The sequence below is a fragment of the Protopterus annectens genome, chromosome 4.part0, assembly GCF_019279795.1.
Source record: "Protopterus annectens isolate FY-2018-M chromosome 4.part0, PAN1.0, whole genome shotgun sequence".
NCBI classification, from domain to species: domain Eukaryota; kingdom Metazoa; phylum Chordata; order Ceratodontiformes; family Protopteridae; genus Protopterus; species Protopterus annectens.
The window spans coordinates 1569717347-1569734274 of record NC_056733.1 but is presented as its reverse complement, the minus strand read 5'-3'; the positions used below and the strand labels follow the sequence as shown (position 1 = coordinate 1569734274).

Here is a 16928-nt window from a genome sequence, read left to right as displayed (position 1 = left end):
TCCAAAATGAATCGTTAGAGCGGCAAATGACATCTGAGGAAATGCAGTAGTTAGGGGCATTATGGGTAAAGGGAGGCGCTTGAGCATCAGATCAAAGAATCTAGAGAAAAACAGCAGAGTCAGATCCCAGGTTGGATCACAGACCCATTCATTGAGGAAGAAATGAAAATGACAACATCGGATGAAATAATTTTCCAATGATGTATGTTAAGACTAAAATCCAAATTGTACAAGAGGAAGAAAGAAAATGTTAAAAGCAAGATCTGAAAATCTCCTAACAACCACGTGAGTCATATGCAACCGCAGGAGGCATTCATGCACCCCCTCCCCCCAAGTTTAAGAGGATAAAAAAGTCAGACTTGCAGTATATTGCGGACTTCAGAAGAGGAAATACCAAAAGTTGCCCACAGCAGAGAGCCTCTAAAGTCAGATTACATTTGTACAAGCATATTTTAATTCAAGAACACATACAGCAGACAATGAAGGGTGTGAGTACTACAAAGATTATTTCTTTCTTTTAAATTCTTGGGCATTTGGCAGATGCTACATTCAATTTTGCCAAGATGCACATTATCTTTAGAACATATCACATACACACACAAAAACTGTTTATGGTACGGTTACATTTAATAGCCGGAAAATATACTCGGCAAAGCTAAATGTGAAACCTGATAAACCATTATTATGCAAGAAATGTACTGGACTGTGATTAATGATCACATAAAGCATGCTGCCAACAAAAGGACACAGACCTCACAAGTTAATTTTCAAAACAATGCCTCATGCTTAATGCTGCAGAAAGAAGTTATGTCTTACCATAACATTCCATCTGTGTTGTTGATCTTCACTTATCCTTGAGTGTGGATTCGGTTCAGATATCGTAACAAACTCTGTCGTTACTCCAGCTCACGTCCTCCAAAAACTCTTCAGCCAAGATTTACCCTAATGCTCCTTGCAGGATTACCTCAGATCGAGTTTGCATAAGATAGTGACAGCCAGGAAGTAACACACCAGAGACCATATCTGTATACCTAGAAAGGAAAGCCAATCTTTTGGGAAAGATCCGTTCCACCAAGAAACCGAAGGGCAGGGGGAAGACGGGTGAGGATGTCAAGGATAAGTGAAGATGGACAACACAGATGGAACATTATGGTAAGACATGACTTCTTTACCTGATGTTATCAATCTTCACTTAATCTCGAACTGTGGGACAGAGTGCCCAGCTACCTAAATCCTGGGAGGTTTCACAGAAGAAAATTCCTGAGCACCATTGAGCCAAATGACACTCATCCCCTAGAGAGAAGATCCAGCTTGTAATTAGTAACAAACGTATGAAGAGATGCCCAAGTAGGTTTGTGGGAAGCTAATACAATTCTTTGAACTGGGGAAGTAAAAGGAGAATGCCTGGCAATCAGTGGAACTGGAGAAGTCACACAGTGAGCTTGGGATTTTGAAGATTCAGATGAACTTCTGAGAAAGGGATATTGTAACCTCTGGTTATAATCCTCGGCACCCAATTTGTCCAATGTTATCCTCAGCCAGGCAGGTAGGTGCAGGGATAATCATCCCCTGAATGCCTCCAGAGGACAGCAATCAAGCATCCATTCAGGAGTGCTGAAAAGAGTTACCAGGGAAAGAATCCCTGGACCCCTAATTTGTGGGCTACCTCTCCTTGTGCACAGCGTCTTCCATCGTTACTTCCCCCTCTGCCCCAGGGGAAGTTGTTGCCATGCGTGTCTTGGAAAGGTCCCTGGGACTTCTTGAACCATAGCTTCCCACTTCTCTGGTTCCTGGAGTAACACCACTGAGGGGTGAGGAAGCATATGCCCATGGCAGAAAGGGTTCTTCCATCTTTCTCACGTCTGGCAAGGGTGTCTAACTTTGGGACCAAAAAGGGCTGCTCCGTCCAACAGAGCGTTGACCAAAGAAGACTTAAATGGCTCCATGAACACAAAGCACATCCAGGCATATCTACTAATGGCTACATCCAAACTTGCTGCCCTCGCCATCCCTTCGGCTGTGTGTGCAATAAGCCTCAATGGACAAGTTGCAAACAAAATCTGGAATTGCCAGCTGAGCAGTTACCTTTTCTTGAACCCCTTCAGCTACTGCCCCTGTCAAAGTATCTGACAGTGCTTTTATCAGATCTTGTTGAAGTCTCGTGAAATGTGCCATAAAGTTCAAGGATCTTAGTGTGAAGGTTAATGAAGCATATACACACGTCCGGAATCTATCCATCACCCTAGATTCTTTATTAGGAAATGGATAGTAGGACTTTCATCAGCAAGTTCCCTTCTGGTGATATCTGCTGGTATTCCTTTTGCCCAGTGATGCTGATCCTGAGGAGCTGACAAAATGTGGTCTGGTCTCTTTGAGATTGGCTCGATAGAATCAGGTATCTTCCAAGCCCACAGTGCAATCAATTTAAATCAGATCATCAGCAGTCGGAGAGAAGAGGTTAGGCACAGAAAGCCTCTAGGTATACAGATTCCTCTGGAGAAGGCTGAAGGGAAGTCCAGACACCTCTCTATTTCAGGATCTCTAAAATGTCTCCAAAGGAGACATCTTCCAGGGTTGACTTTCGGGTATCTTTCCCTTCACTGAAATTGGTATCTTCAGTTAAAGACTCTTCAGGGTTGTCTAAGTGCTTCCTCTTGCACTTTCTCTTCAGCTGTGCTCCTTCAGTGGGATGGCCTGCACAGGTATCAGAAGAGGACATGACCACTATGGTTGGATCTGGAATCTTCTGTGCCTGCTGTCCCAGGGTAGAGGCTGGAGGAAGCTCTGGACGAGGGGCAGGGCTATTGGTCCGATTAAAGTGGTGTCGACTGTATGTCCACAGTTGACAAGGCCCTCTCCATGGCCTGGAAGGCAGAGACCCCGTACAGGAATGGGAGCCCAGAACTGAAACAGACTCCTTCAGAACTACGGTCTCAACTCACATCAAGGAAGCTGCCTCCAAAGCTGAAGCTGGTGTCAAGCTAATGTGTGCCAATATTCCAAGAGGCACAGACAGCTCTGACAACACCAGAGTGGAACCATACCCCTACAGAACCAGCAAAGAAGCTGTGACCCCGAGAGGTCTCTAGTTACGACAGAACCGAAGAGCCCAAGGCAACTTTCGGTGCAGAGATGTAGCTCTGACCAGCGCAGAGACCGTCACAACTGGGACTGTTGGCACCAGGAACTCTCATGGCTCAGCTGGAGTCAGAGGAGAAAAGTACAGTTTTGTACCTACCATAAATGTAGATGTTCGAGGATCCACATTGCTGCAGTCATAACCTGTGGGTAGTCCGCTGTCCTCGGTCGGCCCGAATACCAAAGAGCTAGGCTGGCGTCGGTCATTGTCGCCTAGAGTTGACGTCAGTACGTAGTAGTACTTAAGCGCATGACCGACGCCATATCCTCAGTCTTTCTTGCCCCAGATGTCAGAAGGCCTAAAAAATGAAGGCCAGAACTAAAGTAGTAAAAGCCCAACAACCACCAGTGTGGAAATAAAGAGTATCCCAAAAAGAAACCCAGCAACCACAACTATAGAGGGGAAGGAGGGAGGGATAATTGGACTGCAGCAATGTGGATCCTCGAACATCTACATTTATGGTAGGTACAAAACTGTACTATGTTCTTGGTCTCACATTGCTGCAGTCATAACCTGTGGGTAGAATCCCAAAGCAAAGGAAAAGGGAGGCTGGCAAACTACAAAGCATTAGGAGCTGCTAACATGCCCTGTAAAACTGCAGTGGCAAACCCAGCCCTGGACTTGGAATAAAGAGGGAGATGGTAATGCTTAGTAAAAGTGTGTACTGAACTCCAAGTAGCTGCCTCCAAAATATCCTTAGTAGCTACACCCCTTAGAAAAGCAGTAGAAGTGGCAGTAGCCCTAGTAGAATGAGGTCTGATCCCAGCAGGAACATCCTTCCCATGATGAGAATAACAAAAAGCAATACAATGACCAATCCACTTTGAAATAGTCTGCTTTGAAACAGCTTTCCCTTGTGAACTCAAAGCAAAAGAAACAAATAACTGTTGAGTCTGTCTGAACTCCTCAGTTCTGCTCAAATAGTAACATAACTGCCTGTGGATATCCAAAGAATGCAAGACTTTTTCCCCTTTATTTTGGGGATCAGCATAAAAAGTAGGCAAATGAATAGACTGGTTCAAGGCCACATTAGAAACCACTTTAGGCATAAAAGTAGGGTTAGTTCGCAAAGAAACTCTATCCTTATGAAATATCAAAGGGTTCAACTGCCATGAGTGCCTGCAATTCAGATACCCTCCTAGCAGAAGTAATGGCCAACAAAAAGCAGTCTTCCAAGACAAAACTTCAGTTCAGACGTAGCTGCAGGTTCAAAAGGAGGTAAAGTAAGCTTCTCCAACACAAAATTGAGATCCCAGGAAGGAGTAGGAGCTCTACTTGGGGGTCTTATATTCTTTGCCCCTCTAAGAAATTGTTTGAACAAAGGATGAGAAAATAAAGGAGGGTCACAATCATAGTGAGCAGAAATGGCTGCAGCATGAACCTTCACAGAAGAGAATGACAAACCCTTGTCCAGTAATTCAGTAAGATACTGTAGTGCAAAACTCAAATTAGGCACTGAAACATCAAAACCCTTTGCAGTGCTCCAAAGAAAAATCTCTTCCATTTATCAGCATAAACTTTTCTAGTGCTAGGCGCCTGGCTTCCAAAATGACATTCAAAACCTGTTGAGGAAGCTGAGACCCCACCGGCTCCATCACAGAATACGCCAGGCTGTTAGATGGAGGGACTGCACCTGAACATTGAGAAAATGATTGTTTGACTGGGACAACAAATGAGGAACCTGTGGCAGAAGCCAAGGAGGCTCCTGGATTAAACTCCTCAGCAGAGGATACCAATGCTGACGTGGCCAATCTGGTGCTATTAGAATCATGCAAGGCTTGTCCTGCCTGACTTTCAAGAGTACCTTGGGGAGAAGAGGCAGAGGAGGAAAAGCATAAACGTGAAGGTTGTTCCAACTGAAAGATAGAGCATCCACTTTCCAAGCAACTGGGTGGAACATCTTTGTGCAAAATTTTGGAAGTTGAAAATTCAGTGGAGAAGCGAACAGATCTATGTCTAGAGTTCCCCAAGCCACAGTCAATTGTTTGAAAACCTGAGGATCCAGTTTCCACTTGTGGGGATCCACAATTTGCCTGCTCAATATATCTGCTAGGGAGTTCTGAGCTCCTGGCAGAAACTGTGCTTGAAGATTGATTCGAAAACTCAGAGCAGTCTCCCACAAAATCATTGCTTGCCTGCAAAGAGGGTAGGAATGGGTTCCCCCCTGCTTGTTGATGTACCACATGACTGTTGTGTTGTCTGTTTGAATCAACACCTGTCCCGGCTGAAGCAGGTCCTTGAAGGCCATCAAAGCAAATTGAACTGCTAACATCTCCATGTTGATATGCAAATGTAGTAGTTTGGGAGGTCAAATGTCTTGTATCCATTTCCCATTGAAGTGTGCTCCCTAAGCCAAGTCCGAGGCATCCGTCGTTAGGATCTGACTCGCCTCTGGTCGGATCACAGAGAGTCCCTTGTTTAGGTGACATTCCTGAGCCCACCACAAGAATTCCTTCTGGATGCAAGGTATAATCCGAATGACAGTGTCCAAACCGTGGCAGTGTTGAGTCCACACACTTTTGAGATACCATTGTAGCTTCCTCATATGCAGTTTGGCATTGGGAAGTACTAGAATGCAAGATGCCATGAACCCCAAGGCTTGAAGAACTGTCCTTGCAGTCAGCCTGGACATTACTGATAACTGCTGGAAGTAAAGATGAAGAGTTCTTTGTTTGTCCGGGGTCAGAAATGCCATCTGAGAAGCTGTATTCAGTCTCACACCCAGAAAGCACATGTCCTGAGAGGGTACTAGACTGGACTTTATTTCGTTCACAGAATACCCTAGGCACCTTAAAACTGCCATTACATACTGGAGATGTTGTAGTAATATGTCTTTGTTTTGAGCAAGAATCAGGCAATCGTCCAGATAAGGGTAAATTTGTATTCCTCTCTGTCTGAAGAAAGCAATCACAGGAGCCAGAACTTTTGTGAATACCCTGGGCGCAGTAGACAAACCAAAGGGCAATGCAGAGAACTGATAATGCGAAGTACCAGCCCGAAATCTCAGGAATCTCCTGCAACTGGGCCTGATAGGGATGTGAAGATAGGCCTCTTTGAGATCCAGGATTACCATCCAGTGATCTTTGCCTAGCATAGGCAGAAGTTGTTGTAATGTTAACATCTTGAACTTTGGAATGTCTAGGTAGGTATTGAGAATGGACAAATCCAGAATTGGCCTCCAAGTGTTTCCTTTCTTTGGCACTAGGAATAGACGGGAATAAAATCCTAGGCCTACTTCTGACGGAGGGACCACCTGAATTGCCTCCATCTGCAAAAGCAGAAATTTGCTCCTGAGCCTCCAGCCTTTGCTGAGGAGGCACATCCGGCATGCCTTTGAAAGGAGGAAAAGTGTGAAAATAAAACTTGTAACCTTGATTTAGGATATCCAACACCCATTGGTCCTGGGTGACCAAATTCCAGTTTTGTTTGAAAAGTCCCAACTTTCCTCCTAGAGGAGCTGCCAGTAAAGTAGGGTCTGGCAGCGGAAGATACAGGTCATTGGGTCTGCTTACGAAAGGGCTGATCCCTACCCTCACCAGAAGACTGTGCAGGAGAGCTCCAAGTCCTAGGTCTGAAAGAACCCTGAGTGTGAGCCCTGCCTCTACCATGTCTAGACCTGCCCTTAGACTGATAATCCGAAGAAGGATAAGACTATCCTCTAGCAGGCCAATTCCTACTAAACTTAGGGGGCTGCACCTGCATAAAATCCTTGACCGTCTGCATAGACTTAGCCTTATCTTCCATCTTTTTCAAAACTGATTCCACAGGAGGGCCAAAAAGTACTTCAGATTGAAGAGGAGCATCCAAAATCCGAGCCTTAACATGCTCTGACAAATTTTGATCCTTAAGCCAGGCATGTCTACGAATAACTGAACCTGTAGCAGCCACCCTGGAAGAAGCCTGAAGAGCATCAAAACCACACTGCAAAGAATGTTTGCCAACTTGATCTGATGCATGAACCAACTCCTGGAGCTCCTTACACTCTATACCCTCAGATAAAGCATCCACCTTAGATTTCAATTGGCCTAACAAAAAATTCTGATACTTCAGCATATGAAATTGGCAATTCAAAGCCCTCATAGCTAACGTAGAGGAGGTGTACACTTTTTTCTCCCACCTATCTAACGCTCTAGAATCCTTATCCAAAGGAACTGGATTCTTAGCCACAGAAGCCCTAACTCCCTTCGGACCTTGAATAATAGTTTCCGGATCAGCTCTAGGACTCTTGTACAAATACTTATGTGCTTCTGGAACTCTGTAATACCTGTCTGGCTTAACAGGGGCCGGAGGCAAAGAATCAAGATTAAGGGAAGATTCAGAAAAAACATCCTAAACAACATCTAAGACAGGAGGAATAGCCAAGGGCCTATGTTGTGGCAGAAACAAAAAATCCCTAAGCCTTTTCCGAGAATCTGAAAAATCTTGACCTTCCCACTTGAAATGTTCCCTCATGGAATGTAAAGTCTCAGAAAAGGAAAAATCCTCTGGAGGAGAAGCAGACGGACAGGAGTCCTCTGCATCCGAATCTGAATAGGAAGGGAAATCCTGAATTTCTTCAGCTGAGGATTCAGAGTAGTCAGAGGAATGATCCATTCCCTCTAAATCTGCCTCCGCCCTAGGCCTCTTCTCTGGGGGGGGGCATAGAACCCCTAATCAAAGTAATCAAGTCCTCTGCCATTTTCAACATATGCTTTTTAGGAACAGGGGCTGGAGAGCTAGAACTATGACCCGGGCCAACCAGACAAGGTTTGGCCTTAGCATGGCCTTTAGCTACTGAAGTAGAAGGCCTAATAACCTTTTGTAAAGCTGGAACTACAGACACCTGAGAAGCACCCTCAGCCTGGCCTAACTCCTGAGAGGCCAACTCCTGTAAAAGTAAAGGTTTCCCTGGGATTCAGCCAAACCCTCGGCAGGATCCACAGATTCAACCGGAGGCTCCGTAGAACCGGCGTCCGCAACGGACGACTCATCAGGTTTAGACCTTAAAGATTTATCCTTATGCTTTTTAGCGGTAGCAGGCGTCGGAGGATCCGACGGCATGTTATAGTTACACCGTTTACCAAAAACAAGCCTGGCACAATCTAATCTTCATTTAATGGTGCGCTTATTAAATCTAGCACAAAAGCGACACCCGACCACGTCGTGCTCAGGCCCCAAGCAAGGAATACAGAAAGAATGATAATCCCTATGAGGTATCTGTTTCCCACAAGAAATACAATTATTAACTTTTTCTGACATCCGGATAACTGAGGCAAGAAAAGACAAAAATTTCCCCAACGGGGTACTTAGCCCAACTTGGTCTTCGGTCTGAAACTCGATAAATGAAAATTTCAGAACGCCGAACGGCACTTGCAAACGCTGCTTCTGCTTCGGACCACGTGGCAAGAAAGACTGAGGATATGGCGTCGGTCATGCACTTAAGTACTACTACGTACTGACGTCAGCTCTAGGCGACAATGACCGACGCCAGCCTAGCTCTTTGGTATTCGGGCCGACCGAGGACAGCGGACTACCCACAGGTTATGACTGCAGCAATGTGAGACGAAGAACATCAATCACTGGAGTACAGGTAGTCAAGGTTCCAGAGGCAAACAGGCTAGGAAATGTAGAAGTGGACAATCCCCTCGCCACTAACAGCTGGTCCACCAGCTTCAAAATATCAGATTCCGTGAGGCTCTTAGTGGAATGGACCTAACAGACCAAAAGGGATCTTGGTTTCTCCAGGAAGAGATTTGGAGGTTGGTCTACAAAGGGTCTAGGAAGGATCTGGTATGTGGCCTATCGTTAAAGAAGAATTATTTTATACTGGAAGATGCCTGTTCTGAAATAGTAATAGTAGTATTAGTAGGTGCCAAAGTTGTAGTTGCAGAGATGGGCACAAACGACTCCGAAGGACTCTCTTCCCAGGTTGGTTTTGATGATACTTTAGGAACCAGGGAAGTCTTAGGCATTTTTGATAACAGTGCCGAAGATCTGCTGGCACCAAACTGCTCCTCTTCTTTGAATGTCCATGTTTAGATGAGGAAGAGGATGAAGAATGGGAGCTTATGTCCATTTTGATTTTGGAGAACCAGATATAGCCTTGTTGAATGAAGACTTAATAAGGCCTTTTAGAATGAGCTTGTTTTTTTCTCTCAATAAGGGCCCAGTGACTGAAGCCATGACAGATGGCATAGTCTTCCTGAATGTGCACTGGGCCCAAACTATACACACATAAGAAGTGTCTGTCCGAATTGGGTAATTTATGGCCACACTTCTGGCATCGCCTGAAACCAAAATTTCTTCTATTTTTTCAGCCATCACAAATAGAAAACACAGCCAGAAAATATGGCAGAAAAATAAATTAAGATATTACAGTTTAAAGTTTTTTTTTTGTTTGTTTTTTTTAAAAGAAGACTCGTACCAACAATGGTACGAAAGATTTACCTTCTGGTAAAGAAAGGAAAAGAAAGGGAAATAAAAGTAAAGGTACCAACGATGGTACAAAGAGTTACCATAACAGTAAGGGACAAGAGAAAATACCAACAATGGTATATACAAGAGAAAACACTACTCGTGTTAAGAAACAAAGCAGAAAAACAGGAGCCTGGTATAAGAAAGAAGGGGGAGAAGCCACTAAAGGGAGATTTAAAGAAAAATATTAATTACAAAAAGAAGAATTAGCTTGCTTGAGAGCTGCTCTAATAGACATGTCTGGCACTGAAAGCAGCAAATGAGATCTGAGGTAATCCCGCAAGAAGCATTATGGGTAAAGCTTGGCTCAAGAGTTTTTGGAGGGCGCGAGCTGGAACAACAGCAGAGTCGGTTCCAATATCGGAACCAAACCCAAAGTCAAGGATTAAGTGAAGACAGACAACATCAGATCTAAGGTCATAAAAGGTGGGATACTTACTGATAGGCATTTACTACTTCACTGGAAATATAACTGGGTAAAGGCCCAAGACAGGAATTTCTTTGCTAAAGTGCAAAACATAAGTTCCTACAAAAGGCAAGTTGAGTTCATCCACCCATACTAAAATATGCAAACCACGACAGATAAGCTGTTCATAGGTGTATACTAGGCCAACGGCCCTGCAGCCTTTAGAAGCCTAGCCCTTAAAGTGCCCTAGCATCATGCCGCCAATAGTTTCCTGTGCCTCTATCAAGTAGAGCCACTGGAGTGATCCCCGGGGTGAACTTTCTATTTCCCATCCACTCATCAAGATTTCTCTTGAAAAGGGCCAGTGAGGTCCTCTGCTTGACATGTATGGGAAGTCTATTCCAGAGCATGGGCAGTCTCTGGGTTATGAACCTGTCCCTCCAGCATGTTCCGTTGATTGTGGTAAAGCGATTGAGGTCCTTCGAGCATGTGGTGCGGAGGGATTGGGATTTCTTTAGGTGTAACATTTCTAACAGAGCTGTCTCAGACATGGCTTTGTAAGTCAAGCAGAGAATGCCTCTTAATAGACGATACGAGACAGAGAAAAGCTGGAGTTTTTTGAGTCTGTCCATGTAGGTTATGTGTTTAAGGTCTAGGATCCTCTTCTTAAGGTACTTTTGTGGCCTTTGTAGCTGTTGCAGGTGTTTAGTGAGGTACATGCCAAATGGGGCATTATACTCGATGATTGGTGTAATGAGGGAAGAGTAGAGAGAGATGATGACCTCTTTCTTCCTATATGCAAAACCCTTGGTAATGAGATGTGCTACATAGAAGGACTTTCTGACCACAGTGGCAATGTGGTGGTCGAAGGATAGGTTGCTATCAACCTGTGTCCCCAGTGTGTCCCCAGATCTCTTATAATGCCTTCAGTGTTGAGTGGGCTACCATCGATGTGGTAATTAGTGGGAACTGAGTTTTTTCCAAAGGAAATGACGGCGCATTTTTTGGCATTAACCTTAAGGCCATGGTTTCAACACCAGTCGTTGGTCTCAGTGAGGCCTTTCTGCATGATGTCTGCATCACTTGGGGAGTCAATAATGGCTCCCAGCTTGCAATCGCAAGTGAACTTGGTCAGCCACAAAGTCCCTCCGTGTTGGCCTAGACTTCTGAGAAGTAGATGCTAAACAGGAGAGAACCCAGGACTGATCCCTGTGGGACTCCACTCATAACTGGTTGGCAGTCTGACTTGGAGTCTGCTACTTTCACACTGTGGGTTTTATCTGTGTGTCCCAAAGAAAGCAGGAAAGTATCTCAGCTACAAGGTAAAAAAGTAATATTTGCTAAGTAACAACCACAGCTTTCAAGAACTCTGTACCTATGTATATGCATATACATTTTGTGTACCTAAAACATTAAAGCAGGTCAGTATATGACTGATACTCTCTCAGATGCCTTTGCAGGTTATTTCTGTCATGGCAGAAGCAAAGTAACTATGCAGCTTAGAAAACAGTTTAAGTATGAACAAGCACAATATTATACAAAACCTGCGCACTTCACTTTCCTTCAACTACAGGATTATTCACCCACTTAGATATTCAACTTCAAACACCAGAGATGACTCACTTTTGAAACACAAACAAATGTTAATCTTATTTCATTTTTTTTGACATTACACACAGACAATGCCATCGATGCCCATACTCCTCAAAACACCACTGGTTATTCCAACTGGAATCTTTCTAAAATAAATCACACCATACAGAAAGATAGCTAGTTCCCTTCACGAGTTGAATACTCAATTATTAATATAGGTATTATTATAAATTACTTGTAAGGTATTTCTCCATACTTCCATAATGTGTCAGTATTATAAAAAACTATTCCAAGATGCATCACTGCGAACATAAACTGCAGGTATAACACTTGCATGATATGTCAAGCAGCTAATCAATGCAGGACAATATTCATGTGCAAAACAAGTGATGCAGTTAAAATTACAGGGTATCTTAAAGGTTCCCAATTATTAACTATTTCCTGTATGTTCAAGATAAGAAAATACTGTAACTTGATGTACACCCAGGGTAGAGGTGGACTTTCCCATTAATGGACATACAATAAAAATCAAGCATCATTATACATTTCTTCAGCGAAACTTGATACTTACCGACATAGTGCATGTTGAGTGCCAAATACTTGTACTGAAAGAGTGGGTTGGTGTTCAGATTACTCCTCTGAATTTGCTGAAAGAAGGAGCTGACATCCCATCTGTACAGAACATCTAAAAGCATGATGCTCGGAACTCTCAGGGCTACATTAAGTACTGCTTCTAACTTCTCTTTCAGAGCCATATTTATTCCCAGAAATAAGATCATTAGCCCGAACCTTAAAAGAGAGAGAAAAGACAAATATTTTCAACCTTCCATATGCAACTGTACAGTTCTAATGTTTTTAAAGTAATCCGAGTAAGGTGCGAGACTTGTTCACAAGGCATAATCATGACCAATAATCTTCAGGTCATGAACAAAATAATACTGTACTACTACTACAATGTGCATGCATAATGTGTGTCATTGAAAACTACTGTGCTACAGGCTAACATTTAAGGTTAGAAGGCGGAGTACTTAAGAACGGCCCATTTACAAATGAGCAGCCTGCAGTTCAGCATACTTCAATACCTTTTCCTCATGCCCTTTAGCGCTTTTTATAACAAAGTAAAACAGTACCATGCGGCATGCACAGAATTAATACACATTAGTTTTCATTACTTATTTACTTCTGTCAAAGTATAAAAAACAGGTATTTCCAAACAATTTATTCATCACTTCTCATATTTTGCTAAACAAATATTTCTAAAAGCATACTTGTAAAAGCTGTCTCTTATGATAATGGCCTGCATAAATTACAACCTCCTTAGATAAACAAAATGTTTTGCAATGCCTTTCACTGGATGATTGCTTTTGAGGACAACAGTTTTTATGGAAGTGCTGCTAGTTATAAGAATGACGTAAAACTAAATTATGTTTGTTCTCTTAGTCTACAAGTAGTACTTGCTGGCTTCCAGTTCAATTTTATGATGCAAACCCCTGATAATAAATATGTGTTGCCACTAGAAATTTAAGTGCATCGTACATGAGGTTTTGAAGAAGTGACGAAGGAGGAGTTACTGTACAGCACCAAGAAGAACGGAAATAATAACCCAGGAAACAGTTATGGAAGTTCACTTATATTAATTGAATGTGCTTAATGGTGTCCCTATCACCCCTCAAAAAACTACTTGTACAGAACTGTTGATACCCCATTAGTACTCTGTACTGCAGTCAAGGAAACAAAACATGTTAGATGCAAAGGGCTGTGCCTTCTACTGCTGGCAACCTAGAACACAGCTCAGTTCTTCAGGAATATGCAGGCATCTGCTTTCCTGGTCACAGTTCCCCCACAGAAAGCAACCCAGAAGTCAGTTATCCTTTACAGCACTCATTACACAAACAGCTGAGAAAAGTGCTCCCAATTAAGAAATCAATTTCCTAGCTATAAAATTTATTAGAGAGCTTGGAGTAGGTTACTGGAATCAGTATTCAAAAGACCAGAAGAAGATAATTCAGTGTGATTTATCTACCCACTTATTTTTAAGGATGTTGCAGCTGGTAAGGACTCTGCACCTCAGTTTAAGACCTGGAAAGTATGTTCTCAGGTTTACTTAGATGTTACAGTGCTTAACCAAAACAAGTTTAGTAGCATCCTTGCTGGGTTGGAGGTGTGAATATGGGAATAAGTAGAAGAGCCTGGGTGACTACACAGAAGGGTCCCAAAACTACATCAGGACACTTTGGGCCTACCATTTTTGTTGATGGAGAGGGCAACTTGTTTCAGAGTGGTAGAACAACTGGAGAAGGATACTTACATGCTGGTCACAAAAGTTGTATTAAGAGGTCGAGTCCGTGACACCCAGCAGTTGCAGATAAATCTGACTGGATTCCGAATATGTTGGGTGGAAGGGAGGCATTTGGTAAAAATTATTGTTGGATGAAGCCATCAAGCAAATGGGGTAAGCAGGAAGGCAACCCAAATAATTGTAAGCAGGGTGGAATGGCGCAGAATTCAATTTCCACAGGCATGTGACTGATCACTGGGTAGTTCTCCCTTGTGGTAATGACCATCAGCCTTTAAAATGGTAACTATTTACATCACAGACTCAGGATGTTCTAGCTTTGCCATCACTGAATTCTACAACTGACTTGGCCAGCTCTGCTTAGATTACAAAAGCAACTTACGTAGAGCTGACTAGACGAATAAGACCAGTAGTTATTATCTCCCATTGTTAATATTCGTCTACCGAGATGAACAGGTATTTCTTGTTACCAATGCATGCTGAGTTTGTGATTTTTCCTTCCTATATAAAGCAATGAGAAGGTACAGTACTTGACTTAATTTAACTGTACCATTTTATAACTACTACACATTTTGCAAAACAGATTTTACCAGTAGCAAGCAAAGAGACAGGTTTGGGATCAACATCCTTTGAATGTCTGAAATACAATCCATTTATGCAAAGTATGCATCTGAACAAATGTTAACACAAGCCAGTCACATCAGAAATTACAGAAAAAAAGCAAACAAGGTCTAATGGCTTTCAAGCCTCTCCATGACCTTAACTCCTAAGCTTCGTCTTTCACACCAAGCATGTGTGCTCATTCTACAGAATTCTAAGGCAGCTGATTTTGAAAGGACAAAAGTTATTGCATGAGCATTAACATTTATTAATAAGCTGTAATGCTTCAAAACATGCTCAGAAGCCTCACTTAAGCATTTCCAAAGAAGGGCCAAGAGAACCTGAAATGGTGTAGCTACTAAAACATATTTGGAAGAGAAGATGTACATGCATGGGCTTTTCCATCGACATTTATGCATCTGAAGACCACAGCTATTGGTCTACTCAGTTTGCAGTATTTGCTACTACATCAATAGTTTTTACTGATATAATGATGGCAAATCAAATCTCTCAGCTAACCAGAAATTATATGCAGCTTTAACCAAAAATACCAGGCATAAAAAACATCCACAAAATAATAAGCTACTTTTCAGTCTACAGGTACACTTGCGTATGAAGACTGCTAAGTACTAGCATGTCAAGCTACACACTTAGATGTATGCAACACACAAAGCATAAAAAAAGAAGCAAATACAACCTTTCCACATGCAGATCGATCATGCACAATGTCAGTTATTATTAGACAACACTAGTATGAGCAATTCACCATCTCCTGCAAAGTTCACAGATTCTACTGGTCTGCATATATATTACACTGTTAGCAAAACAGTTTGCTTATCCATTTTATTTACTAATTATCCACAGAACTAGACTGAGCCAACAGACCACTTTCAGCTATGACCAAAATAAATAGCAGTAAGGTTGCACACCAGAAAAAAATGAAATGTTACACAAGCTGTAGTCCACTTTAAGTGATACAGAATTTTAAGGAGTACAGTCTACAAAAATCCTCATCAGAAACACACAAACATCAATATCAGAAGTAAATCAGAAGCTTTCTAAACATCAAGAAAAGGTTACAATAAGTTAAACCACTACTCAATACACAACAGAATAATTTACTATAGAATTAATACAAATGAAAGTAGCAATTACACCCTGCAGACAGCACCTGACAACAACTTCTTCTTCTTCTTTTGGCTTTTCCCGGTTAGTGGTCGCCACAGCGGATCACCTTGTCTGCTCATGATTAGCAGTGGAGTTTTACAGTGTCGAGTTGCCAACCCGGCGCCCAACCTTCCACAGAAGGCACACACATGCACACACTCGCACCTAGGGCCAATTTAGAGTGTCCAATCCACCTGCAGCATGTCTTTGGGATGTGGGAGGAAACCGGAGCACCCGGAGGAAACCCATGCGACCACAGGGAGGACATGCAGACTCCGCACAGAAGGCACCCCAGCCAAGGATCGAACCAAAGGACCTCTTGCTGTGAGGCGGCAATGCTAACCACCGTGGCCACCCAGACAGCACCTGCCAGCGTATGCACTAAATTTATTTATTTATCCTTTGTTAAACGGGTTAGTCCCACTATGCTATTAGTCTCTTTAGACAGGAGACCCAGTGGTAGTACTTATACTATTAGGGGAAATTTGGACAGAGCATCAGGGAATTTGGTGTTGTGGAATCCATTTACATCCACCTATGTTACCAGTTGCTGAAGCAGATGGGGCCTTGGTTTAACATCTCATCTGAAGGGCAGCACACTCAGGAGTGCAGCACCCCCCTTATGCTGCACTGCAGTGTCAGCAATCTATCTACCTGCTGTGTGAATAGAACCCACACCAAAGACGTGTGTCCACCTGCTGGACCACTGACACTGCTATAAATTTTTTAACAATGGTTTTCAGCTGTATATGAACAAAAGCATTTCCATTAAATAAGCTTCTTGTAAAGAATTTAAGCAAGAAACGTTCTTGGCTGAGGTGCTTTCTGTGTGGAGTCTGCATATCCCTCATGCTAACACATGGGTTTTTGCCCAATGCCTTGGTTTACCCCGGCCAGACCTCTCAACTGCCCCTATTTTGGAGGAACATTCCTATTTTCAGGTCTGATTTACTCCAGTACATGATGACTCTATTTTTGGAGGTATGTCCTCATTTTCAAGCTTGATGTACCCCTTCACACAATTTTCTGTATCACCCTCATCAAATGTGATTTTTGAAGCTGCCTAGCACACAGAAAACATACTGCATGACCAACATAGTAATAGTATCAACAATTTAAATAAAGAGGCACACATCTTACAAGCTCCCTTTCTCAGATGCAATAGCTAATGATCTTGTGTGGTAGAATTTTCCAATACAGTTCATTAAAGTACACAGATTTTACAACATCTCTTTAATAATACGAGTATATTTTTCCATCATTTCTGTTGCTCT

General features: G+C 42.7%; 1 protein-coding gene across 1 annotated transcript in view; it reads right to left on the bottom strand.

Moving 5' to 3' along the window:
- The window catches only part of RNF145 (ring finger protein 145), a 1685498-nt gene that overhangs the window by 1255957 nt on the left and 412613 nt on the right, over positions 1-16928 (bottom strand). The window contains exon 2 of the mRNA XM_044069355.1: positions 12163-12380. Coding sequence (XP_043925290.1) covers positions 12163-12370 — 208 coding nt within the window. The 5' untranslated portion in view covers positions 12371-12380. The remainder of the gene's footprint in view (positions 1-12162; positions 12381-16928) is intronic.